Source organism: Megalops cyprinoides, chromosome 14 (assembly GCF_013368585.1).
Source record: "Megalops cyprinoides isolate fMegCyp1 chromosome 14, fMegCyp1.pri, whole genome shotgun sequence".
Lineage (NCBI taxonomy): Eukaryota > Metazoa > Chordata > Actinopteri > Elopiformes > Megalopidae > Megalops > Megalops cyprinoides.
This window is the reverse complement of record NC_050596.1, coordinates 33,130,036-33,156,003: the sequence shown is the minus strand read 5'-3', so window position 1 is coordinate 33,156,003 and position 25,968 is coordinate 33,130,036. Positions and strand designations below refer to the sequence as shown.

Below are 25,968 nucleotides of genomic sequence, written 5' to 3'. Positions count from 1 at the left end.
TTTATCAAAGACTTTCTCCAATGGTTCAAACCCCTTGTTATTGTTTAAATTCTTGCGAAAATTTAATGTACACAAAGGGAAGTTTAGTGTAGCTGTGGAAGAACGAGGTCTCAGCCACACATCACAGCATCACAGTCGGCAGCATTTTGAAGCTGTGCTTCAGTGCTGCTAGGCGACGCTTTTGAAGCTGGGGCGTCGTTATTCAGCGTGACTGGAAAAGTGTAAATCCCACATCCAAAGAGGCACAGACCCCTTCGCACGCCTGATTCACCGCTGCACAGCGGGTTACCCCGGGACACTGCAGTCCCTCCCAGCCCCCATCCAACCGCACAGCCAGCAATCACAATCTCCCAACACTGCCTCACACTGCTGGCCTGAACACTTCTACCCTAAACACTACTCCACTGCTGACCTGAACACTTCTACCCTAAACACTACTCCACTGCTGGCCTGAACACTTCTACCCTCAACACTCCCCCAGACTGCTATCCTCAATGTTACCCCACACTGCTACCCCAAACACTGCTCCACACTGCTGCCCTGAACACTGCCACTCTCAACGCTGCCCGAGGCTGCTGCTCTGAACACCACTCTGCCCAGCAGAATTCAGCACTGCTCCTTGTTGCTGCCCTGAACACCGCTGCACATTACAGCGTTCAGCACAGCTCCCCACGGCTGCCGCTCCTCTCACCTTCTCGGCGTCCTGCTCGTAGAGCCGCAGCTGGAAGCACTGGTCCAGCTTCAGCTTGCGGACGTGCCAGGCCTGGTGCAGGTGCTGGCGGGTGGAGTGCAGCTTGTCCAGCAGGCTGGCGATTTTGGGCACCACGCTCTGGAAGTCGGCGCTGCCGGAGATGCAGTTCCGGCCGGAGAAGCCGTCTCCGCACCGGATACACTGCAGCAGCCTCTGCCCCTCGCGGTCCAGCTCCTCCACCGGAGCCTTCATCACCCTCTTCTTCAGCTGTGTGTGCTCGTCAATGAGCCGCCGTGAGCCCTCCACGTCCGCCGGGAACTCCTTCTTGGCCAGCATCTCCTGCAGGTCCTCCAGGCGGGAGAGGAGGTGCCCTGCGCTGCCGATGAACTCCTCCAGGGAGACACGCAGCTCCATCCACTCCTCGTGGTTGTACTCCAGCGAGCCGTCGAAGTCGTCCGTCAGCTGCGACGGGTCCACCAGCTTGGTCAGACCCTCCACCGACACCATGCTGGTCTGCGGAAAGAGAGAGAGTGTTTGACACGAGGAAATGAGAGAGTGTGTGACATGAGGGAATGAGAGAGTGTGTGACACGGTCACTCTGGTCAGGAGGTCCCCACACTCGCAGTGACACTTCACGCTGGCTGTACCTGCTCTGTAAGACAGCTATACATTACATTATCGTCATTTAGCAGATGCTCTCATACAGAGCAACTTATATGTTACATTTTTTGGCTTATGTATGTAATGGATATTTTTACTGAGGCAGTTCCAGGTTAAGCACCTTGCCAAAGTGTACAGCAGCAGAGTCCCAGCGGGGAATCGAATCAGCAACCTTTCGGTTACGAACTCTGCGCCTCACCGCTATGCTACACTCCCACCCCTACACATGCTGAATCCACTGGTCTGACGTGTACTATAACAACAACTCAACACTGGAGTTGGGTCTTAAGTTTCCTTTTAATTGCCACATGATTTTGAAAGTAAATAACACATGAAATGAAAATAAAGACAATCCTTGACATGAATTGTCAGCGGTCCTCGTAAGAATGTTAGAGGTCCATGTAAGCATACTCCATATCACCTTTGTCCCAGAGAGCGGGATGCTGCAGTCGACCCAAAACAACAGGGTACGGTTACAAGGCTTTAGGAAACATTATTTGAAGAGCATAATTCCCTTGCTGGATTAGAAGCTCTGACCTTTAACAGCTAATTGAAGTTTAATCAGTACACAATGTTTCTGTCGTCTCTGAATAAGAATGGAAAGTATGTAATTAAAATCACATTTGTTTTAAAGGTAATCATGACTCATCAAAAGCAAGAGTCTGCTACCATTCAAATGCAAAAAATGCAGCACAAAAAACCACCACGACAATGCAGTCAGACAATGCAGAGTCAGACACAGCTTTGGAGGGAGGAAGAATCAGACAGGCTTTGTTTGGGTGCTCAGCTCTGCCTTCACACTGCATTAAAAATGGAAATCCAAAACCTGTATCTGTCTGTCCATACAGTTTACAACTCCCTCGCAGACCACTGCTTCATGGCTTTTTTACTATAACTAATGTAAAGCATGATATGATGTATGTATACATATGTAGGTCTGAGTGTGACACTGCTGTGGATTTCCAGATGGGCAGAGGGCTCACCTCGAAGGTGAACTTTGCGCTGCCGAAGTTGGTCTTCTGCTTCTGCCAGAAGTTGTCGGGTTTGATGATGAGGGCCACGCAGATCTCAGCGGGGAAGGCCTCCTGCAGCGTCTTCAGCAGGGGTTTGATCAAATCCCACTTGGAGCCGCGCATGTCGATGATCACCGTGAAGCCCCGCTTGCACACGTCCTCGCTGCGGGTGACAGGCGGTGATGCTGTTACAACATTTCCATGGCAGCAGGGCAAAGGTGGACACCAGCCACAGTGACCAATCAGAGGTCAGGGTCACCTGGCCCAGTAACACAGCATAGGTCAGTCACTTCCTGGAGAGGGATGTTGCATCTCTTTAGCCAGTCTCACATGAGACTGGCCCTGATTTCGGTCCTGCTGGGATTACCCATGAAATAACAGCTGTAATTTCGCTGACCAATGACCTTAGCCTTAAATGGGAACAAGCCGTTGATTACTGCATAAATGTGACTTACCAAAGTTGGCTTTCTATCCTACTGGGGATTCTCAAAATTGAAGCCCCATGTGCTCATAGATTGAAAAGCGGCTGTACTATTAATATTCTATTTTTAGCCTTTACTTTGCGGGCGCTGGGGCGTGATTGGCAGATAAAAATATCCAGTAATTGCCTTGTTCCTCGGCTTGGCCTCCTGCAGCCCTGCCTTCGATGCTGGTGGAATTCATCTGCTACCGCGGCGACAGAGAAGCACGCGAGCCAGCACCGACTCCAGCCACAAAACACATTCTATTACTGCGTTTAGAAACGCAATTACTCAGTAATAAAGGATGCAGAGTGACATCACAGGTGTGGAGTGGAGAGGATCAGCGCTGGGGCAGCCTTCTCCTGTCTGCAGAGCCAGGGACAGATTCCTCTGTAACAACATCTCTGAGCTCAGCTCTCAGTGCTGAGTTTAGCGGCATACTGCCATTTCTCAACGTCACCTGCATCTTGTGCCAAAATGACTGTCACAGTGTACTCACGGGAGAAGTGAACATGCTGAGCTGGTCATAAGTTCAATGAGGTAACATCGTGTTTTCTGGGAACAGCCTCACGAGCAAAGGCTGAGAAACGAGTTGTTCCTGGACTTAAAGTTCTCAGGTTTGAATCCAGGGTGGCACAGCTTGAGAAAACAGTCAGCTCTGGAAAGGATTAGAATCTCACATGTTGACTCCCTGCGTCACCCTGGACGGGGGCATCTGTAACATTGTAACATTCTTTCACCCTTGGAACCTTTGGAGGAAAATTCTAAGAATGCTGCAAAAGCATAATTCCTCCCCCACGGTTTTATGATCAAGAACAAGCATGTTTACAATCCACTGGGAAGATATACGTCCCCCTCCACTGGGCGTTTAAACTGCAGACATTTCGCCAAAGGAAAATCTGTCCAGCCCTACAGCTCAGCTGGCTGTAATCGAGAGAGGGGTCGACCTCCATCTCAAACGCACGCGTAAACATGTCTGATGATGTCATGTTCGCTTTCATTTCTCAGAGGCTGGCGGAAATCTCGGGGAAAAGCAGGCCCTAACTCCCGCCTCCTTCACTGTGCTCCACACATGCTGGCAGTGCGGGTCACCTGGAGGGGGCGCTCTGCACCGTCTCTGTGTTACATTAGGGGCAGGTCTGTGGCACTGGCCTGTGGAGCGGCCTGGCGCTAATCAATGCTAAACCATCACTCCCAAGAGGAGACCTGGCAAAGGTGTGCTGGCACGGTTAATGTGGAAATGGAGGACACAGAGCTTGCAAGAAGACCTTACAGAAAAGTTATTAGTGATCTATCTTACAAAGACTCCTTACATCTCTAACATGTAGAACAGAAGACTTGAAACATGTGCAGGACACAGCAACCAAAACACTTTCCCTGGTTATCATCCTCTCTGAGTGACCCATGGTGTTAAAAGGCTGCTCTTTTCCCTCCTTTCTCTTTCCTGAGTCTGCAGCAAAGGTGTTTGCCCGAAGCACAGGTGTGCACACCTTCACATGCAGGGCTCCTTTCGACAGGCTAATCCAGGTAACTGTACAACTGACAGCAGGGAGACGAAATCACCCTCCTCACATTTCAAAGATCAAAATCCCCTTCCTGTAAATGATAATCAGCAACAGCATCACTCTGCATTACATGAACCTGCAGGGCCCCCAGGCCAAGCTTTTCAAATTCAATCCTGTTACAGAATGCGCTTAACTTTATAACAAATTTAGGCATATATTTCCAGTTTCTGTCACAACAGCATCATCCGCAATCGATTGCCAGGTAAAGAGAAAAAGTAACAGTTGTTTAAATAGTTTACTGAAGGTTTGCAGTGAATCCTGGCCTGCTGATATTTCCACGTGTGTGTTTCAATGTGTGCATTTGCAGTTACTGTACGTAGAGCTCAGAGGAACAGGCGCTCCAGTAATGAGAAGTGTAATGTGTCAGAGCAGACCTTCCAATTACGAATCAAAGCAACACAGAATCAAACCTGCACTGTAAACCTACTCAGGGTGAGAAATACTCGTGTCACTGGCTGTCTGATTCATGACCAAGCCCAGACATGACTGCTGGCATGAACAGCTGAAGAGTGACAGTGTCATGTGACCCTCGGCTGCCTCGGTGGCGGCGGCGTGGCGTTCCTTACCTGGGCACAGTGGATAAGTATGTCACCAGCCTCCTGAGGTCCTCCTGCTTTATTCTGTCATGGTTACTCCTGGCAGGGAAGGTCAGGATCGGCCCTCCTCTCTTATCGCGACCTCCTGCAATGACATCATTGCATTAATTAGGACAGTCCGTGGGGGTGCAACCAGAGCCCCCATCTGGGCCTGCAGGTGGGCTCTGAGGCAGAATGGTCTATAGGCTGGACAAGCCTGCACAAGAAGGAGAAAGACTCTCGCGCTTCCTCTCTCCTGGGCACACACACACACACACACACACACACACACACACACACACACACACACACACACAAACACGAATGCACAAATGTTCATGCACACACAGACAAATGCTCACATGCCCACATGCAAATACATGCTTGCGTGCAGAAACGCACACGCACACATACAGGGACAGGCACATTTCTCACAACTCACAGCGCTGCAAGCCACAAAGACCAATTAATCTGTACAGTTTCAGAACCGAGCCCAGAGTGCACTGCCAGTCTGCAGGCAACACTAAGCACACATCCGCTCTTTTGATCAGATTCCTCGTGTACTTCCACTAAACAGGGGGAAAAAAACAGTGCCCCATCTATTCCAACAGTGCCTTTGATAGTGTGCCCCATTCACTCTGTGAGGAGAGGCTTATTATCTGATTTGGCATTGTGTGTATTAGTTTACCCTGGCATCCATGGTTCCCGCCCCCAGGGGAGAACAGGGGGCCTAACCTAATCTGGAAGGATTTCGCTGACAGATCCTCGCCCACGGTCAGTGCAGCAGCGAGCGACTGTGGGGTGAACTCCCCCCACCCCCCACCCTGCTCCCCCCTCATGCCGAAAGTCTGCCCGACATCCTTCATCCTCCTCAAGGTCTCCCTCTGTGTGTAATCGGGCCCAGCCTGCTCCCGCGCCACGCCTCGTCAGGAAGCAGAGGCCAGTAAATCAGGGATGAAAACTCGTGATTACCGCTGGACAAATTCTGCTCAGCCCCTCGCCAGAGCAGCGCTGCGTCCAACATGCAGAGGAAAGCCCGTTCACCGTGCTTCCACGACAGTCGCACGGTGACCGAGGTGTTAATAACCTAAACTCGGAACACTTCTGTACGAGACATCCAGCTTTTGTTCTCGTGAATAGGACCCAAGTAAACCCAGTTACTGGTAATGCTCTTTGCAAGGCTTAAAGACAGAACTTGGCTGTCCCACAAACCCACTGTCAGCTGAGCAGGAAGATAAGAGCCAAAAGCTGACATAGTCTAAATTACAGCTGAAAGTCTACATTCCCACACCAGAGGGAAAGTTCATCCCTGGAGAACGGCTTTCCAAATAACCCAAGAGATTGACAACAAAGAACATTGATTCCCGTTAATGGGAAGCAAACAGACACCCACCACACTGTTCAGCATGTGTCAGCTCCAGCGCAGAGCATGCCCTGAGTGGGTCACTGCTTGCCAGGAAGTTGTATGTTCTGGCTGAGGGACGTGCAAACCTAATACTCCACCGTACTGATATTACAAAGCTGCGTTATGATAGAAAGCTTTTGTCCCCCTGCTCTTCTCATTCCCTCTCTTTTCCTCTCTGCCTCGAGCCGTTTGTGCACCTGCAGCCCAACCTCCAGACACCAGGAAGCTGCCGTCAGCACCATTCACTCTCACACCCCCCCTCTGGCCATGGAGAGACAGGAGCCCCCACCAGCGGTGCCTACGTCCCAACGAAGGCCATCCCCCTTCCCCCTAACATTCTCTGGATTTATGTGGTGAGCTTGTGGATAGTCATTTACAAGCCTTTATTTTTGCTGTCTGTTCCAGTTTTCAACGAGTGTCTCTTGACCACCATTTCCTGGAGTCAGGGAATCATGTTACAGATTTACAGTCAGCTCTGGGTGCTCCGATTTTCAATTTCCCCATCAAGTGCTTTGTGCAAATATAATCTGACTCACTGATTGATTTATTTATTGATCGATTGATCGGTAGGTTAGCTGATTGATTGACGTGATGACACTTCTGAAAACAGGAAGGAGCATATGAAGCACACATATTGACAGAACGGGCAGACTGCTCGAAAGAGCGAGAGGAGTCTGCAAACGAAGCGACAGAGTCTAACAGCCAATTACATCAGACTCCAGCCCCCGACCAGCACAGACCATCCTGCAGCGAGGCTTGTGTGTCACATGGTCACACGAGGTCCTTCTGTTCAGTGACGCTGCGCGGCTCTGTCACCCTGCATGTCTGACAGCCGCTCCACCATCAGGGACAGCTGGGGCGTCCATATGTAGCCGCGCTACGCGTGTGAGTGTCAGCCTCCTCCCACCTCCATTCACACTGAAACAAACCCCGAGGTCCCACTGCTGCCCGGACCAGGGCAGAAAGCAGAAAATCCAACGGGGGAGAAATAGCAGCATTCACACCTTGGACCCTATTCACACCTAACGGAATAGAAGGAAAAATACTGGCATTTTCCTGGAACCGGGCGTGAATGGGGCTTTTGTGCTGAGGGCGGACATTAAAGCTTCCATCTAATCATTGGCGCCAGTGAAGTCACTCAGACCCGAGCTGGAGAGCAGGCCGGTGACTCAGTGGGTCTGCAGCCTTCTCAGGCCATTTCCTGTGGTCAGTATGAGATGCATGATTTGCAACCTCTGGAAGTGAGACTCTGTTTAAGAACAGAAGCTCCTGGTTTACAGCACTCTGGCAGCAGAGGCATGGTCACAGTGTGGTGTCAAAGCCCTCTTTCGGCAGAACCGTGAGTCAGACTGTCACATGTTCCCCGCACGTTTTCCCGCACGGTTCCTCTCTCTGGACCTCCACACGCGTGTGCAGCTCGACCCGCACCAGCTGAGGGACATCCAGCAATGCCACGGGACAGATGCATCGTCGTCACCCCCCCCCCCCCCCCCCCCCCAACGATGATGGCAGCGTCCCTCACTCACCTGACACAAAGGCCACTTTCTCTTTCAGCACAGGCAGGACGTCGGACGCCTTAATCCCATCATTCCTGAAGGACCCTGGGGAAAGGAGATGCAGAACATGAGTCTCTCATTTCTAATCTCATCGGCAGATTCAAACTCCCACACTGACAGTGACTGCCTTCTCGTGACACGCCATGAAAGTTTGCAGAGTTCAAGACTGTTTCCCCTCTCAGATGTTTCTAAGGTAAAGTCAATGGAACAGCACTGGCAAAATAAAAACACAAAATAATGCGGGACAAAATCAACAGAGACTTCACAGGCACACTCAGAGCTTGCCTGTCTGATGGAGAATATTTGCCACTCTTCACAGATGCAGGCTGGCATTATTCATTTTTTCAGGAACATGACAGTTACACTGAGGCTGAGTTTCTGAGCACCACCACATACCCTATTCATATTCAAGAGGCTGTCTCACTCTCTGAGGGAGGCCCTCTGAAGGCTATCATACACGGCACAGCGCACTGACACCAGCAGCATCCTCAGACTCTGCACGTGCTAACTGCTGCAGCCTGCATCTGTATTCATGCCAGCGCCTGAGCGGCTTTCCCTCTGTATCCCTACAGCTGCAGTATCGAAGCTCTGCAGCACAGAAACACACAACGCAAACGAGGAGACATTCATCACGGCCAACGGCTCCCCTCTCTGCGGCACTATGGGAAAGTAAGAAACCGCTCTGTTCTTCATCATCCGAGATGATTTCACAGATGAGGCTGCCTTCTTATTCAGGGTGATGAAATCATTTGCTCTGTGCACATATACTGTATGGCTTCCAGGATGAACGCTGGTTACACTCTTGTCAGCTCCATCCCATCTAAACAAGAGTCCTTTGTGCTGCATCCTCATCCTCTGAAAACTGTGTCAGGTTTCTCTGTAATACTTTGCTCTCCAGAAGCCCTAGCAGTGAGGAACCTAGCTGGCAAAGTGGTCACAGACACTGTCCAACCACTCTGTGTCACACTGTGTGGAGCCAGCTACCACTTAAACCATGAGAATGCTGCTGTCAGACAGACACCTGAGCTGCAACACAGATAATTTGACACATCTTGCCCCCTCACATGCAAATAATTAACACATTGTTATACTGCTAGCTGAACATTATAAATAAAGTACTGCGAGAGGAAAAGGTCAGAACAGCCCAGTTCCATAAACAGCTCTGGTCAAGTGGGAGGGGCTTCACATCAACCCTGATGTTCTGCTGGTCCCTCCATTATTCGAGATGCTGTGCAACGAGTGCTCTTAGAATCTGAGTGTGGATGTGATGCTGCCTGTCCTGTTATGAAACACTCTACCCATCCTAAGTGACAAATACACACTCCCTTCACCTGCTGTGGGTCAGCCGTCTGCACGCAGGCACAGTACAGGACAGCCACGCTCAGCTACACACTGACACTGCATACCTCGCTGCGTATCAGACCATTATGCAGATGCATTCTCAGAAACAGGGGACAAGAGCGTCCTTGTCAGGATTCAAACCTGCAAGAACTTTCTTGTAAAGCCCTGGTCCACACTGCTGCTGCTGCTGTTCTCTCTCTATCCCTCTCCCTCTCCCTCTCTGTCACTCCCTCCCTCTCTCTCTCTCTCTCTCTCTCTCTCTTTCTCTCTCCCTCACTCTCCTCTCTCTCTCTTTTCAGGGCTGGAGAGTGGGAGCCGAGGCGTGACGGCAGGCCTCTCTCCAGCCTCTTTAAAGCCGCTGGAGCCGCTTTCTCACGGCGGTGAGGAGCACGGTGTCCCGCTGTCTGCTGCACGCCGTCTGTCCACCCGCCACGGGCCGCTCTGCCAACCGCACCGTCTCCTGGGAGACTGCAAACGTCCACCCTCCGCCAAGAACCACAGAAATCCGAAAACAATAAAACCCAAAGGCTGAGGAAGTGCCCTCTGGTCAAAACCTCCCCAGTCCAGGAGAGGAAAGTCAGCGAAGCGTCGGGAGCGGTACAATGCATGCGGCTTCTTTCTCCCACAGAGCCTCCTGGGAAATTAATTACTGCACACGGCTCGGCCAGGGTTTCCATTTTATAAAGCAAGGCTGTCAAATCGTGCCCAGCCGAAATTTTCCAAAAGAAATGTGACAGTGGAAAGAGCAAAAGTGAAAAGTGAAAGCAAGGCTTTGACTAATTGTTATTAATGAGTAAGCAAGTTATCAGAGCACGTTTTGTAGTGCTTGCCAGAAAGTTGACAGTACAAGATTCTCCTGAGTCTCGTCAAAATTATTCAGTACATCACCATGGGTACTGCACACTCACACACACACTCACACAGCCAAGCAAACACACACTCTCTCTCTCTCTCTCTCTCTCTCTCTCTCTCTAAGCACCCCATTTCCATTGCTGAGCTGGAAGCACAAGCTGGAGTCAAACACTCTCCAAACAGTGAAATAACCTCAGCCACCTTCCTGCCTCCACACAGACAGCTTCCAGGGCTCCCCTAACTCAGAGACAGGCTCCGGTCTCTCCTCTACAGAGAGACTCCCAGAGTGTCCCATAACCCAGAGACAGGCTCCGGTCTCTCCTCTACAGAGAGACTCCCAGAGTGTCCCATAACCCAGAGACAGGCTCCGGTCTCTCCTCTACAGAGAGACTCCATGCATGCAGTATCCCATAACTCAGAGACAGGCCCTGGTCTCTCCTCTACAGAGAGACTCCATGCATGCAGTATCCCATAACTCAGAGACAGGCCCTGGTCTCTCCTCTACAGAGAGACTCCATGCATGCAGTGTCCCATAACTCAGAGACAGGCTCCGGTCTCTCCTCTACAGAGAGACTCCCAGAGTGTCCCATAACCCAGAGACAGGCTCCGGTCTCTCCTCTACAGAGAGACTCCATGCATGCAGTATCCCATAACTCAGAGACAGGCCCTGGTCTCTCCTCTACAGAGAGACTCCATGCATGCAGTATCCCATAACTCAGAGACAGGCCCTGGTCTCTCCTCTACAGAGAGACTCCATGCATGCAGTATCCCATAACTCAGAGACAGGCTCCGGTCTCTCCTCTACAGAGAGACTCCCAGAGTGTCCCATAACCCAGAGACAGGCTCCGGTCTCTCCTCTACAGAGACACTCCATGCATGCAGTGTCCCCTAACTCAGAGACAGGCCCTGGTCTCTCCTCTACAGAGAGACTCCATGCATGCAGTATCCCATAACTCAGAGACAGGCTCCGGTCTCTCCTCTACAGAGAGACTCCCAGAGTGTCCCATAACCCAGAGACAGGCTCCGGTCTCTCCTCTACAGAGAGACTCCATGCATGCAGTATCCCATAACTCAGAGACAGGCCCTGGTCTCTCCTCTACAGAGAGACTCCATGCATGCAGTATCCCATAACTCAGAGACAGGCCCTGGTCTCTCCTCTACAGAGAGACTCCATGCATGCAGTATCCCATAACCCAGAGACAGGCCCTGGTCTCTCCTCTACAGAGAGACTCCATGCATGCAGTGTCCCCTAACTCAGAGACAGGCCCTGCTCTCTCCTCTACAGAGAGACTCCATGCATGCAGTATCCCATAACTCAGAGACAGGCCCTGGTCTCTCCTCTGCTGAGAGAAACATTGCATGCTGTATCTGATGCCCTCCCCAATCTTTCCTGACCAGTCTTAGCAGTACTCAGCACTCCTACAGCCTTCAGCATAAATGCTCGTTTTAAAGCCCAAACCTCACCTCCACAGCTCTGGCTGTTAAAGGCACCGCTGGGAGCTTCCGCCTCTCTCTGAACCCAGTACAGGCTGATTACTCCATCTCTCAGCTATTTCTCACATAACAGGCATTCTACAGGGCTGGTGAAGCTGTACAATTTTCAATACCATTAAGTCCATAAAAGTATTAATCACAAGATAAAAAATAAAGCAGTTGTAGGAGGGACAGCAGAGCTGGGAAAAGCCACAGATTTGGGGCTGTAGGTAGCCCTGCAGAGGTCCCTCCAGGTGAGCTCACTTCCTACAGAAACGCTGGGGAACTGAGGACTGAGATAAGGATGAACCCGGGCCTCTGTTGGGTCTGTGCACCAATGGTCTGAGCTTTCCTGATAAGACTTCAATAAGGAAAGAAAAAGGACTTTATTAAAGTTTAGGTCACGTAATGCTCCGAAACTTACAAAACTAAAGTTACCGCCCAGATGAAAACAGCCAAGTTTTCCATCAGTCAAAAAACAAAAGCTCACAGTGGATTTAAAGGGCTCTGACACTGTTGGCCAAGATTCAGGTTCCGGTAAGGACAGAGGACACAGAGACTGCCAACAGCGGGAAAAAGGAAATTATAAATGCCAGCCGACACTCAGGAGGTGCTCAAAATCCAACCTGCACCTACCAGACATGCTGACCTACATACTAGAGAGCACCCAGAACATCACTCTCCAAAACAAACTCAGGAAAAGTGCTCGGTTGGACATGCCCACCATGTGATGAGGAAATTCACCTTGTTTGCTAAATACTTTCTGATTTCTCCCTCCATGGGCTCAATTTTCAAATGTTCATGATCCTTTTACTATTGTTGTAGTCTAGTAAAAGCAACAGTAAAAATAGCACAGCTTAGAAAGAAAGTTAAGCACCAACTGCAAATGCATGTGTAAAATGTGAAACATAGGTTGCATAACGCAAGTTTAGGAGGTAGCAGTCCTTGGTGCCATGTCCAGGGGGATTCTTTCCGACTCTACCATGATTGGTATTTATTTACTATGAGTCAATTAAAAGAAAGTGAAATTCTTTGATTCTGCTTGCTGATCTCACAGACAATGGTCAAGGCTTGGTTGGACGTCTGGCAAGATAATTCAAGAGAAAATACCATACAGGTCAAGTTCGTGGAAAAAAGAAAACATTACAGATCTGCTAATGGTTCTTAACCAATCTTCCATGACTTTTATATTAGAGGTAGTGTGCGCTTTGTATGAATTCTAATAATTCATGAAACCCATTAAAGAAGAGATCTTAACGACTACGGGGATGAAGACCTTATAAAGGAGGGAGAGCGGAGGTGAAGCTGCACGGTGCACAGTGATATGTGATTCTGAACACGCAGTAGACTTTGGTTAATAAGGCTTCTCTCTGGTACAGTGTCTCAGACTGACCCCGGCAGCTAAGCCATACTGAGGCTCAGCTCAATAAAGCCTGCCTCCACGACACCTGGTCTACTGCAGCTTCAGCAGATCCCGGAGTGAACAGCCACCTCAATGCAGGTACAACGAAACAACATGACACAGTTAGAGGTCACCTCTGCCTCTAAAGCACCTCCATCGTAGTGCGGACAGCCTTCATACGAACGAACCTGGCGGTGTCACAGGCTTGGCTGAGCAGTTACACAGTAACGGCACAGCACACACTGACCCACACAGCTCCCCAAAGAGCCGCTCTGGCTCCCACACCGAGCGAGGGTTTCCCATAGCAACGCATCCGCGTGCGGAGTACGGTCTGTCCCCCTCCTCTCAGCACAGCTCCACTCCAGCCAGCCCGCCAGCCATGTAATCCTCGCATGAAAAATCCCTGCCTTTTTTATTATTGCCCATAAATTCATTTTCTTCACAGAACAGAAAATGAGAATGTAGGGGGTGGTGGTGGGGGGGCTATCAGCTAACGAAATGACACAAGCCTAGTGTTGAAACAACCGACAGAATCACGAACAGGGAACACCGGCTCGCCTGTAACCGTGGCGACGTGGGCCGGAGGGGTCGCCGTTATCTGGTGCAGAGAAAGGCAAGGATTCCAGACAGGAAAACGCTGGGAATACAACCCCCAACCCCCCAAGCAACCCCCCCTCACACCTAGTAAATCAAGACATTAAACCACAACCACTGTTCACTTTGAACTGCGGGACGGGGACACCTCCGATTCCCCAAACATGGCTGGGCCGCAGACAGGCCAGCACGCCAGGTCAGTGGCAGCGTCTGCACCCGCATGCACTCCGCTGCAGTGCATCATGGGAGAGGTAAATCACCAACCCCACCCGCTTCCCTGGCAGAGCCCTCAGTTCCCTCCAGTGAGATTTAGGAAGGCAGGCAAGGGAGATTCATTCAAGAATGTATTCGATAAAACCCTGAACTCATGTGGTTCAGATACCCCAGTTTCCCAGGGGTGGCTTTCAGTGCATAACAAATGCTGTCTAACAAAAACATGTTCCTTGGAAGTTCCTTGGAAGTAGTGAATCATCATTACTTTGGCTCACGGCGATGCCGGCATACGCAGCTCCTCTGTGTAAACTCACGGGTCTCGAACTTACAGGCACAATTAGCGAGGCGCTCAACAGAACAGGGGCTCGTGCGTTCCAGGCTGTCATATGAGCCAATACAGAAAATCAATCCCCTCCCCAATCATCTGCAGGCTGTGACCCAAAGACACCAGCTCTCCGTGCAGGGAGGGTATGGAGAAAACGGCACTAAACAGGGAGCATCAGAGGGCCGCAGTGCTCTGCACGCTCGGTGTGGGAGATCTCTGTCCTCCCTCCCACACCTACACGCCGTGACATGCCCCCAGCAAATGCTCCGCTGCTGTGGCCCAAGGCCTCGGCCTGCACGATCATGAGGCTAGCTTTAGCACTAGCAGTGCCTCTGTCTATCCCACAATCCCTCTGGGGGTGTCATCAGTGACACGCCCTGCTCCATACCAACATCCCCCCGCTGAGGGAAACGTCAGCACTGCCAATCTGAGGCCCCCCTATACATCACTGTCCCCCACCGCCCCCAAACACACAGCACCAAAACCTACTACCTTCCTCAGCAGAACCAGTAAAAAGCCACACCCAGACAGAAACCCAAAAAGCCCATGGGTTTACTTTGCACAAAAGCGTATCAGCTGAAGAGGTGTGCTCACAATGTTTTTTGTTTTAAATAACATATTTGGTTCTAAATAATCTGATCATTGAATGTCACAGAAGGACAGAAAAACAGAGAGAGAGGGATGGAGGGAGGACTGGGAGATGACAGACAGACTGAGAAGGCTCGCTGGCAGAGGGAGGACCAGGTTTTAAAAAAAAACACCATCTGAAAGGAAAATGTATGCAAATAGAAGGTCATAACAAATTAAAGGCTTGATTACATCCTGCAGAAATCACACAGCTACTTCCCTCAGGCAGAGCTTCAGCTGGGGCTGGGGAGCATGCCCTCTCCCTCTCCCCCTCTCCTTCTCCCCCTCTCTATCCCTCTCTCCTGCTCCCCCTCTTTCTCTCCCTCTCTCTCTGGCCACACCTGCCAACCTGCTCACAGCTCTGACTGAGACGGACTGTAAAAATGTCTCTGCTCAGAGGGAGGGGAGAGAGAGAGAGAGAGAGGGGAGAGAGGGGAGAGAGGGGAGAGAGGAAAGAGATGGAGAGAAGAAAGAAAGGGAAGAGAGAAAGGGATTGCGAGACAGGAAAGAGAAAAAGAGAAAGAGAGGGAGAGAGAGAGAGAGGGAGACAGACAGGGAGTGAAGGATAAGAAAGGGACACTGATCAATGCACCAAGCGGAAGGCCGAATGTACCCACAGGTGAACATCTCTCATAGCAAGGCTACTGTGTCAGACAAACACCTGCTTCCCATGTGCTGCTGAAAATCCCTGTAGAAACCAAGAGAAAACAAACAAACATTGTGGTGACTGGCAGATGTAATGACCCCACAGGGATGATCTGTATTGTCATACAGGATACAGCGGAATCTGCGGCTGCTGCAGACAGCAAAACCCGAGGCAGCTGGGTAGTCTCTGTGGCCAATGGCCTGGATCAGTGCTGCAGGACAGAGAGCTCCAGTCCTTGGGTCTGGACCCAGGGGCTGGAGTAAGCCCTCGATACGGATTGCTCCATCGACCGTGAAGAGAGTCTCCATTTGAAAATAGAAGAAAAAAATGGATTCCAGATGAATGTACTGCTTCTCTCCCTGACAGATGAATATTTCAGGGCTGGTGATTATTTACGGTAGATTATGGAATAATGAGAGCAGCCGAGGCGGGTCTTTGGGGAAATTTGAGCCTCTGCCACAGACACACAGACAAACACACAGGAGGAGGGCGATGTGTCAGACGCACACGCCCTGCCCTGTCTCACGGCCAGAGGAAACAGCTCCTCACCTACGGCCTGGTACAGCAAAATCTACCTTTAACCAAATGCCAAATTAGTATTTCATTAGAGCAGCTGACCTTCAAAGGGACACGCCCCCCCCCCCCCCCCCCCCCACCAAAGTATGCGATGGTGTGGTGTTTGTCTCACAAACCAAAGTCTCTGATTGGTGTGCTATTTTTCGACACCAAAACCGTGCTGCTGAGACTACCGATGATCTTACCCTGGTGGGGCGCAAACAGCCCAGCCAACAGGGTCAATGGCACAGAGGAGAAAAGCACCATTGGCCAAAAAAACACCCTGTAAAGCCATCCATTGGTGTAGAAGATACACTATGACTGGCATTGTTTGTCAATTTATTTGCTTGGCAGTGACTTACATCTGCTTTAATTTTTATATCTATCCCAGTTACCCTCCTCTGTTTCCCACTTTCTATAATGCACATTTATAATGTCACTAATAATGTTATCCATGCAAAATTCATTTGAAAAGTGGAAAAAATCAATCATAGTGCAGGTCAGCATTAAGTCAATGCCACATATCATTTAAATCAACCACCAGCAAACTGTTCACAGACCTGAAATCACAGAAATTCAGAGTCCTAATATCAGAAATCAGGTTTCATTTTTACTTGATTAACTCAATGTTCTAAATTTCAAACATTCTACACTGCGCTCTAGAATCCATCACCATAAATGCTGAACGTCACTGAATCAATCATTTCTCCAAATTTCCTTTTAAAGATTCCTGACAACAATTTCACTTACACCGAGAGGAGCTCTCAAGCAGCTTAATTATCACTAAATATAACATTTTGCCACATGAAATAAAAGCTAGCATGACAAAACAAGCCTAATCTTTATAAATCTACCCAACACGGCAGACAGAAGCTGTCGTCAGCAGCTTCTTAGGTAAATAAGATTACAAAACAATTAAAAACAGATTATGCTACATTTTGAAATGCCAGTAATGAGGACTTAGAATGACCATCTCCATCTGTGGACAGCGACAGACTGCAATAGGGCAGCGCTGTAGTAGTATTTTAAAAAAAGTCACCGCTGAGGCTGTTGTTGAAATGCTGAGACACGTACACAAAAGAGAGTCTTTAATTTGCTGAGCTCACATTTGTAAACACCTGCCTCTCCCTCGGAGCTGAGAAAGCCTGCCGCTACCAGAACACTGTCCTGACGTCTCCATCAACAGATGTTCAGTTGTAACTTTCCGCTTTACAATTCTGCGCTGCGGCAGAGCTGAACTCACAAACGAGCGCTTAAAACCGTCTCGTTTCCCCCTCCTTCTCTGTCTCTCACACATGAACACACACCGGAGTCAGTCTACTAAGTGTGTGTGTGTGTGTGTTTGGGGGGGGGGGGGGGGGGGTGTCTGAGGCCGGGAAACAAAGAACACTCTCTCTCCCCAGGTGACTACAAAGTCAGATCGGAGGTGGACTGGAGAAGACCAGTGAAGGGACTACAACGACAGAATATTTCAAGTTGTGTTCAGATCTTAGGAGATGAACAGGAAGGAAAGGACCACCGAGGAAAACGAGGTCACGTGAAGCTGATGCGTCGTGATGGAGCTTCACTCCGAGCCATTAAAACGCTGTAATGCACCCCAGTACTTTGTGGGAAGAGCTGGCTAAATCGATGCGGGGAGATTACATTATCAGATATGATGCTTGAGCCTGATTGTTCACCGGCACTGCGCAGACGCGGGAGCACGTGTGGCTTTACATCATTTACCCCGAGCGAAGCGCTCCTTGACACAGACAGAGTTAATCTCCGGACATCTTCACGTGAAACACAGATCCAGCACCTGGGACGTCTGAAGTAATGACGATTTAATCGTTTTAATGTGTGGTTTTCATTTAATTTAATCAGACGTCAGTCACCTAACCAGGTACTCCTACCAAGGGACTCCTCTTTTATATAGGTGTAGAGTTAGGGTTAGGGTTAGGGTTAGGTTTTCACCTGTGCAGAGGCCTTATCGCCTGAAGCAATGCGGGTGATAGAAATAACTCTGTATAAGCCAGGGTTTTGTGAGATGATCTCAGCAGATGGAGTAATTGCTTCGAGCATGCGGTGGGCATGCATACATCAGCGACGTCATATTTGTTTGCAAACAATTCGAGGGGCGTATGTGGAAGCACTTGAAAATAATAAAAAGTTCAAAAAACACACTGTTCATTTTCATCTGTTTTTGGTTTGATCTCCCGTCTCTGTAGGGCTGCATCTGAGCTTGGCTATGCTGTTCCGCAGGAAAGCCGTAGTAATCCAAAATTACAAACCAGAAAGAAATGAATGAAATAACCTCATAAAACCACAGAGAGAGCTTCGAGCCATTTCAGCGTCTGTTAGCAATTTGTGAAACAGTTGTGTTATTCAGAACCTGCAGTCAAACTCGCAAAAGGATCCCGCATGTTTTTCACTCATCCAGCACGGTGTACTTTCTACACGAGTGCGTGCATCTCTGCCTCTCCAGCCGTTTCCAGAAGCCCCTGTCCTGTACCACGTGTCTTTCACTGGCTTTCTTAAGACCAGTGATTCTGATACGCATTAATTTCCCTAATGCAAGGAGAATCACGCAGATCAGTGTCTCTGTTTCAAAAATATATAGCACAACAACACACTTAGTAGCAAAGTTGGATTCTGAATTCAGTTTATGAGGAAACTGGGTTACGAAGCAAGCATCTGTATGACTTCCAAGACTAAGTAACAGTTGACTTGGGGAGCTTGGCACCTTATAGCCCGTGGGTTTGCAATGCCTATTGAGAGCTGTCCAGACCATGATGCACAAGCTGGTGCTACAGACGGGGGGGACAGACCGCAGTTCCCAGAGTCTCTACTACCCGGACAATCTCCACTAGTCAGAGTCAGAGTCAGAGCTGATGTACCTCACCGAGCCCAACAGTTTTTCAGCTGCCTTCTACACACTTAGCCTACCTGAACATACACAGCCCAGCGACTACCTGAGATACTCAGAGGCAGGACAGAAGGCTCTTCAAAAGAGCTCCACCGAGAAGCTGTTACGCTTTTAGAAGAGGGTGGCACAGCGAAACGTGTGACTGAAATGTTGCAGGTTCAAAACCCGTGTTGCGTCATTGAGCTGGGTAAGAGTTTCGCTGAGCATCTGGCTGTGTGTGTCCAGAGCTGTGTAAGTCACCCGGGACCATGCAAAATAAATAAAAAAATAAAGAAAAATAAAGAACGCGGCAACAAAAACACTGGACTAATATGTCCTGACAGTCTTCCAGTTTGACTGGCATTAATAGGCTGACCAGTACTGCAGCATTGACTCCACAAGCAGGGGAGAGAGGCTGCGGAAACGCAAAGCCCGACCCTGCGGGCTGCCATGCGCCCAGAGCGCCGCCGATAACGTTGCGAGAATGCTAATCTCCATCGCCGGTAATTAGGTTCCCCCTGCCTAAGGAGAGAGATGGCAGGGTAGCTCTGATACCTGAGCCTCCCGGAGGGGACCAGGGTCTCGGGGAATTGGGATCGGGCGGAGAGAAGCTGCCAAGAAAACGCCCCATCTGTCCTCAATCATTACAACCCCGTTTCCATCACGGTCAAATACCGCTGCAAAACCCCGCCCTCCGACCCTCCGACTTTGGAAATGGGAGATGCAGGACTGAAAGAGCGTGCGTAGCTCCGCCGGGACAGCTGAAAGGCGTAAGTCAGCTCATTCTCTCCTGGCTTGTAACGCGCTCCTGTTCAAAGGAGAGACACTAAGTAGCAGTTCATTAGAAATATGTAAATAAGATGAAGACTAGACGGACGCTTTTGCCGTAACAAAGCACCTGTGGAATGTGATGAGGCGACCAAACGTCTGACTTACTGACAGAGCTAATGGGAGCGGAAAGAATTTTAAGTTTTCTGGAAACTAGACTAAGAAGTGTTAAGTTAAACATGTCACCATGTTCACGCCCTGAATGCTCAGTGTGTCCATTTCTCTGATTAGGAAGGAGAGATGACTAATCTTTGCACTTCTGCAATCCCCCAACAGCACACACCTGAGAACCACTACAGAGAAACTCCTGATATACACCAGAGTCATAATTTACTACAGACACATCTCCATCCCACACGCACACACACACGCACACACACGCATGTACGCACGCACCCACGCACACACTCACACACTCACGTGCACACACACACTCAATCCTCTGTACGCATCCATCCTGCACAGGAGACCACAGGCAAAACATCTGTGTAGGCAGGAGTCCAGGGGTGGAGCCTGTTGCTGTGGCAACAGCGACGTAGTAAGAGACTGCTTAGGAATTGTGATACCCTGGAAAAGGTTTAAGATGTGCACACCCACACAGACAGATGTAAATATGGCCCTGATTGCAGCCAGTCATCCTTTCTGAAACGTTACCATGCAGCAAGACCGAGGTGCAGTGCACTGTGGGTATTGTGACTGAACCTCTGTGAATAGGTGGGCAGAATCCAGTCAAAGCCTTGCGGTGACACAGAACACATATCAACCGCATGCTCACCGCACGATAACCCCACCGTAGCGGATCACAGTTCAAGCCACTGCAATGTACATACCGCCCACCCCCCCACCCACAATGCCCTGGGGGACAGACACCCGCCACAAAAAGGACAACATGGAACACCAGCGTGCGCGGTTTCTCCGTTTCATGTATTTTGTCCACTGTAACCCAGCCGACACACCCATGAGCAGAGGGAGGGGCTGCCGCACAGCGGCAGCTCAGAGCAGCTCTGATTGGTCCATGTGCACTGTGAGCGCTGACCGCTGAGAGAGAGGTGCGTCTCTCAGAGCGGGTGCTGTGACAGCCTGTGTGGAGCTGGCTGAGAAAGGACGCTAAATCAGAGGTGTGAGGCTGCAGTCTGAGACGTACCCAGGGGAGAGCGCGCTCGGAGTAACAGGCTGGACCCGCAGAGGGGGAGAGGGGAGTCTGCGAGGAGATGGTGCTGACAAGGACTGACACCCACCTCTTCTGTCGCCCTATCACGATCTCACGCCTCGCCCCGCGCCAAGCTGCCGGCCGGACAGACTCCGAAATCAATTCTCCTCGGGCACGGCTCTCCCGCATTACCTCGTCTGCCAATCAGCTCGGCGCAGTGGAGCGTGCTGATCTGCCCCCCGTCCCCCTAGCCCCCTGCCCCACCCCTGTCTCCCAGCGTTTCCATGGCAACCAAATTAGTCTCCTCTCAACGTGATGGAGCGCGACTGCTCAGACCGATTCGCAGAAGCTGCTCTGGCTGCCGGATCTCCGGGGGCTTTTCCCACACCGTCAGGCAGCTAACGCTACGATGCAGGCATCTGCCTTCCTCTCCTCACCCTCCCCCTGCCCTGCAGGGCACCTGGGAGGCCCCTGTGCAATGCTAACTCATTCAGATGGAGAGTCGTCGACGTTGCAGTGTCCCCACGGGTTCCCAGTATCAGCAGCTCTTCCCCAGAATGCAGCAGTTCCCATTAACTTAACACTATCAGTGTAATTAGCCACACGCCTGCCGCGGCCTCGGTCTGAGATCGGTGTCGGGTGGAAGGGGAGAAGCTGGCAAGGGGCACCTGCTTTTATGTAATGTTCAAACTTGGAGCCATCTGGTGGGGGCCGCTGCCAGGCTGTGCCGGATCACCACGGTAACACAAGCTGCCTCCTGGCTGTGGGGCTACGCTGGGTTCAGACACGCAGCGCCACACAGGTAAAACGGAAGCTTTGTGCAGTCTGCTGCCCCGCCCTTCTCACCCTGCCCCAATAATAAAGCTGTGTGTTCACCAAAAGCCCACCGAGAGCCCTCCCGCCAGAACCAGAGAAAACCTTGCCATCGTAACATGGGGTCATCACCCTGGCATAGTTTGTTAGAGAGCTACAGCGTCTCATTAGAGCTACAGTACGTTTCCTTTTAATCCGCGCCGCACGATCGGGCGATGCGTCTACATGTTAAGAAAAAAAAAAAGACAAGTGTGTCAGGAAATGTGCAACATCACAGATGACAGGGTGCGATCGTGAGGGGGGAGAGACGGCGTGCTGCACCGGGACAGCTGGTTTTGTCTCCCGCGACCGTGCCACATGTTTTGGAAATTAGAGCGGATCGCACCGGACCTGCCTCCTCCTCCACTGCTGTCCTGCCACTGGGGGGACAGGCGGTGATCACTTCACCATCTGAGGGACCGTCTCTGGGGACGCGCACAGGAAGACAGCGCAAATGGCGGCCACTGTGGGTCACTCCGAAGGACGCGTCCAGAGGAAGTGACCGCCACGGAGAGGAAATGGAAGCCATTACTCCACCAACTGCACCGCTATTCCAGAGTAAGAAGGTTCTTCTGCAGGGAGCCTTTGCCCTGTGGGTGACTGCATCTGAACGAGAAACAGCACTCCCAATGCCAAGCGGTTTGAGCCATCCCAGTTTTTACCAGAAGCTGGTTAATGTATTGCTGACTGACACTCCGCACGCTACGTCTGGAAAGACCTGGAGTGGATCAGCCTGCTGTGCATTGGGAGGGCCATTCCTGAGCCCTGAAAATGAATGGCTGTTCTGTATTTCCCTGACACACAGCCCATCTGCAGATGGTGTATCTGCGCCCACGGACAGAGCAGGTGTAGCAGCACTCTCTTGATGAAGCGGGGAGGTGTTGCGGGTTTGTGTGTTGCTGTGGTGCAGGTGGAAGAGGACACCGTGAGGGGGACACTCTTTGGGGAGAGAGGGGTCACTTCCAGCACTGCCCCCTCCCTTCCACACCACTTACAGCTGAATGACCCCCCCCCCCCCCGGAGGGGTTCAGCTGCTCAGGAAGCACATCCAGAGAGGAAGCATGGAATTCCTTCATCACTGGATGACCTCAGTCTGCTGGACGATGATACAAGCTGGTAACACAGCTGTGCATTATACAGAGATGGGGATTCAGTAAGGGCAAACTGCACAGGTTTTTTCAGTAAACAATGACATTTGCAAGTGGGCTTGCATTGGATTATAGTTTTACAGACACTCCCAGAGCGTGAGATACGTTTCATGTGCTTCTATATACAGCGTGAGTTTCACAATTCCCACGAGTGAAATGAAGTGTCCGTTAGAATATTTCTAAAATGTTCTCACATTGTTTCTCACATAATGTTGCAGAATTCCGCAGAATTTCTGAGAATGCAGTTCACCAGATAACACTGTCACTGTGTGGAGCTTTATGATGCAACACTGACGGAAGATCAAAGGTTTTGAACTCGAAGGTGCTTACTTAAGTGTGTGTGTGGGCGTGTGTGTGTACATGCATCCGCGCTTGTGTGTGTGTGTATGTATGCGTGCGTGAGTGTGTGTGTATGCGTGCGTGTCTATGTGTGTGTCTCTTGTTTCCCTGCTACTGTCTATTCCCTGCACTTGCATTCCAAACGAGCACCTTTTTACTCCCTTCCCTCTTCCTTCACGTTTTCCTGTTTATGGGAAGTGACAGAATCAGAGCACTACAGCCAAAGATTACATTGCTTCATTTCCAAACATTTTGTTACATGTTTCTGTCACCACATACCATCTGAAAAATTATTCTTGCTCACTCTCTCTGAAATAAAGACACATACACTCACACTCTCACACACACACACACACACACACACACACACACACACACACACACACACACACACACACACACACGCACACGCACACACACATACAAACGCACACAGACACAATTTTCATAACCTACAAATATATGTATCAGTGTTTTTTTTTTTTAAAGCCACACATAAGTGCTGGAATATAATTTGAAATATGTATGCAGGTGATATGTTTGATTTTATTACGTCCACAGTGTGCTCCCGCATTAAACTTTATGAGCATTCCTACTTTAATCACCGTCTATCACCACTACATATGAAACTCCCAGTGCTGAAAAGCTTTTCCCTCTGTTTGCATTCATATCCGCACAGGCCTTCATGTGGCCTCATGAACAGGGCAGACAGTCCGATCACAGCCACAGCTGCGCTTACAGAAACACACCCGACCTGGCCACACACACAACACATCCAGCCCTGCATCTGCGCACCAGTCACACACGACACAAAACAAAAAAAAACCCTTCCGCCCACAAAAAAGGCCCCTTCACCCAAAGGCTCCTGGGTCACAGGAGCTTGCTCCGGCAGGACTTTCTAATTATTCTGTCAGGAGAAATTAGAAGGCAAAGCACATTCTAATTGCACTTCTCCGATGCTTTTTTTCCACCTTGTCAACAGAACAATCACAGAGTCGGATGTACAATTAGTCCCCCATTTCTCAAACAATCCTGTTTACCGGTAAAAACGCTCGGAGCGAAGGGAGGCCATCTGGGCTGAGCTCAGAGCTCAGGCTTTCTGCTCACACACACAGAGCGGGACGTCTGAGCCCCCCAAACCCCCCAAACCCGCGTCCCCAGCAATCACTGCTCAACATATCACAGCGGCTTCCAAGGCCATGCTGAGCTGGGACCGGGAGCCCTGGAGACCCATCACTCAGACCCGTTCAGGAGCCCAGGCACAGAGGACACTGCTCTGACACACGTGAGGCTCAGACATGGCTGCCGCCCCACTCCGCAACAAGCATCCACGTCTTTCAAAACCAGCTGAAACTGCTGACACTCTCAGCATAGATGCCCAGCTTACATTTGAACACCACCTGTTTGCCCATATAATAAACAGGCATCTGCATTTTTGGTGAATTAATGCTGGTTTCTGCACCTCGCATAATGATGCCACAGCAGTGTCTCATCCGGGATGGGAACCTGCAACCTTATGCACAGTTCCCCACCCGCCTCTCCACACTCCTGCTCTCAGAGTCCACAGACTGAACACTGCTGCCCATAGCACCCCAAACAATGAGCGGATAATGAGACTCTTGGCAGGGTTTCCTCCCTTGTCATTGTTGGAGCTCTTCTCTCAGCCGGAGAGAGGGGCTCCTTCCAGTTATGAATATAGATAGGATGGGCCAATTATTCCCCGGTCTGTACGCGGTCGGCCCGTCAGAGAGAGACGCAATCTGTCACCCTGGAGAGACGCGGCCTGACGTCCCCCCCCCCCCCCCCCGGGAAGCAGACTGTACGGGAGGCTTCAGATTAACGCAGCTATTTCCAGCACAGGCCTTCTGTGCTCATTTTTCACCAAAAATCTATCGATTACTGTGGCCTCAGACGCTGCTTTCTGTAGCCCCATGCAATACACATCAGTTCTGCTCATTACAGCATGACTGAGCAGCAATGCCATAAAGATGCAGCTACTCTGAATGCTGCAATTACTGGCCTCACCATATTTCACTGTGACATTGACAAGGTACAGCACTCAGACCGAGTGCTTGCTGTCTGACATTTGTACACCGTGTGTCTATGTGCATGTGTAAATGTCTGTGTGTGTGTGTGTGTGTGTGTGTGTGTGTATGCATTTCTCTGTCAGACACCATTCTAAATGAGGAGTTTCTTCAAAGGTTCTTGTGCTGCCATAAAGAGGTCCCGAAAGGGAGGTGGCCAAAACAAAGCTTTCACAGGGACCACTTGGGTGTAATAGCTGTACTCATGCCAGAGTTCGTACTCATCAAGCGTCTCAGAGTAGGAGACGCATCCTAAATGTCCAAAAATTCTAAATGTGACGTCAGTCTGGTCCTAATCTTTAAACTTAGAGGTAGGAGACCTTGTGAGCTGTTCTAACCAGCTGGCTATTTTGATGCAGAGTGTACGCATTTTTTGAGGGAGTAAATACATTTTGCATACATTTGACAACACGGAGGTATTAAAAAGATATTTGAACACAATTTCACCCTTCTAGGATCTCACTCGGTGAAATGAAACGCCTCCAAAATCCATTCCCATTTCCGGTTGAAGGTACACAGCTAACCACACGTCAAACATGCATGTTGCATTTCAGTTTTTATAGCAACATATGGCAGTGTATGAAGCCCATAAATGACATCACATAAAAATTATGTCATGTCAGGGTTCATCAGGTCGGGGGTGGTGTTGTGGACACAGGAATTGGGCAGCTGGAAAAGGAGATTTCACGTTCTGCACAAACAAATTCGGCAACAGCCAAAAAGCTGAAA

At 50.2% G+C, this 25,968-nt stretch overlaps 1 protein-coding gene across 1 annotated transcript in view; it reads right to left on the bottom strand.

Annotated features, from left to right (window-relative positions):
• LOC118788763 (kalirin-like) overlaps nucleotides 1-25,968 on the bottom strand; it is a 160,240-nt gene that overhangs the window by 93,846 nt on the left and 40,426 nt on the right. The window contains exons 2-5 of the mRNA XM_036544814.1: nucleotides 7,897-7,971; nucleotides 4,957-5,071; nucleotides 2,335-2,527; nucleotides 692-1,204 (exon numbers count right to left, since the gene is read on the bottom strand). Of these exons, the coding sequence (XP_036400707.1) occupies nucleotides 692-1,204; nucleotides 2,335-2,527; nucleotides 4,957-5,071; nucleotides 7,897-7,971 (896 nt within the window). The remainder of the gene's footprint in view (nucleotides 1-691; nucleotides 1,205-2,334; nucleotides 2,528-4,956; nucleotides 5,072-7,896; nucleotides 7,972-25,968) is intronic.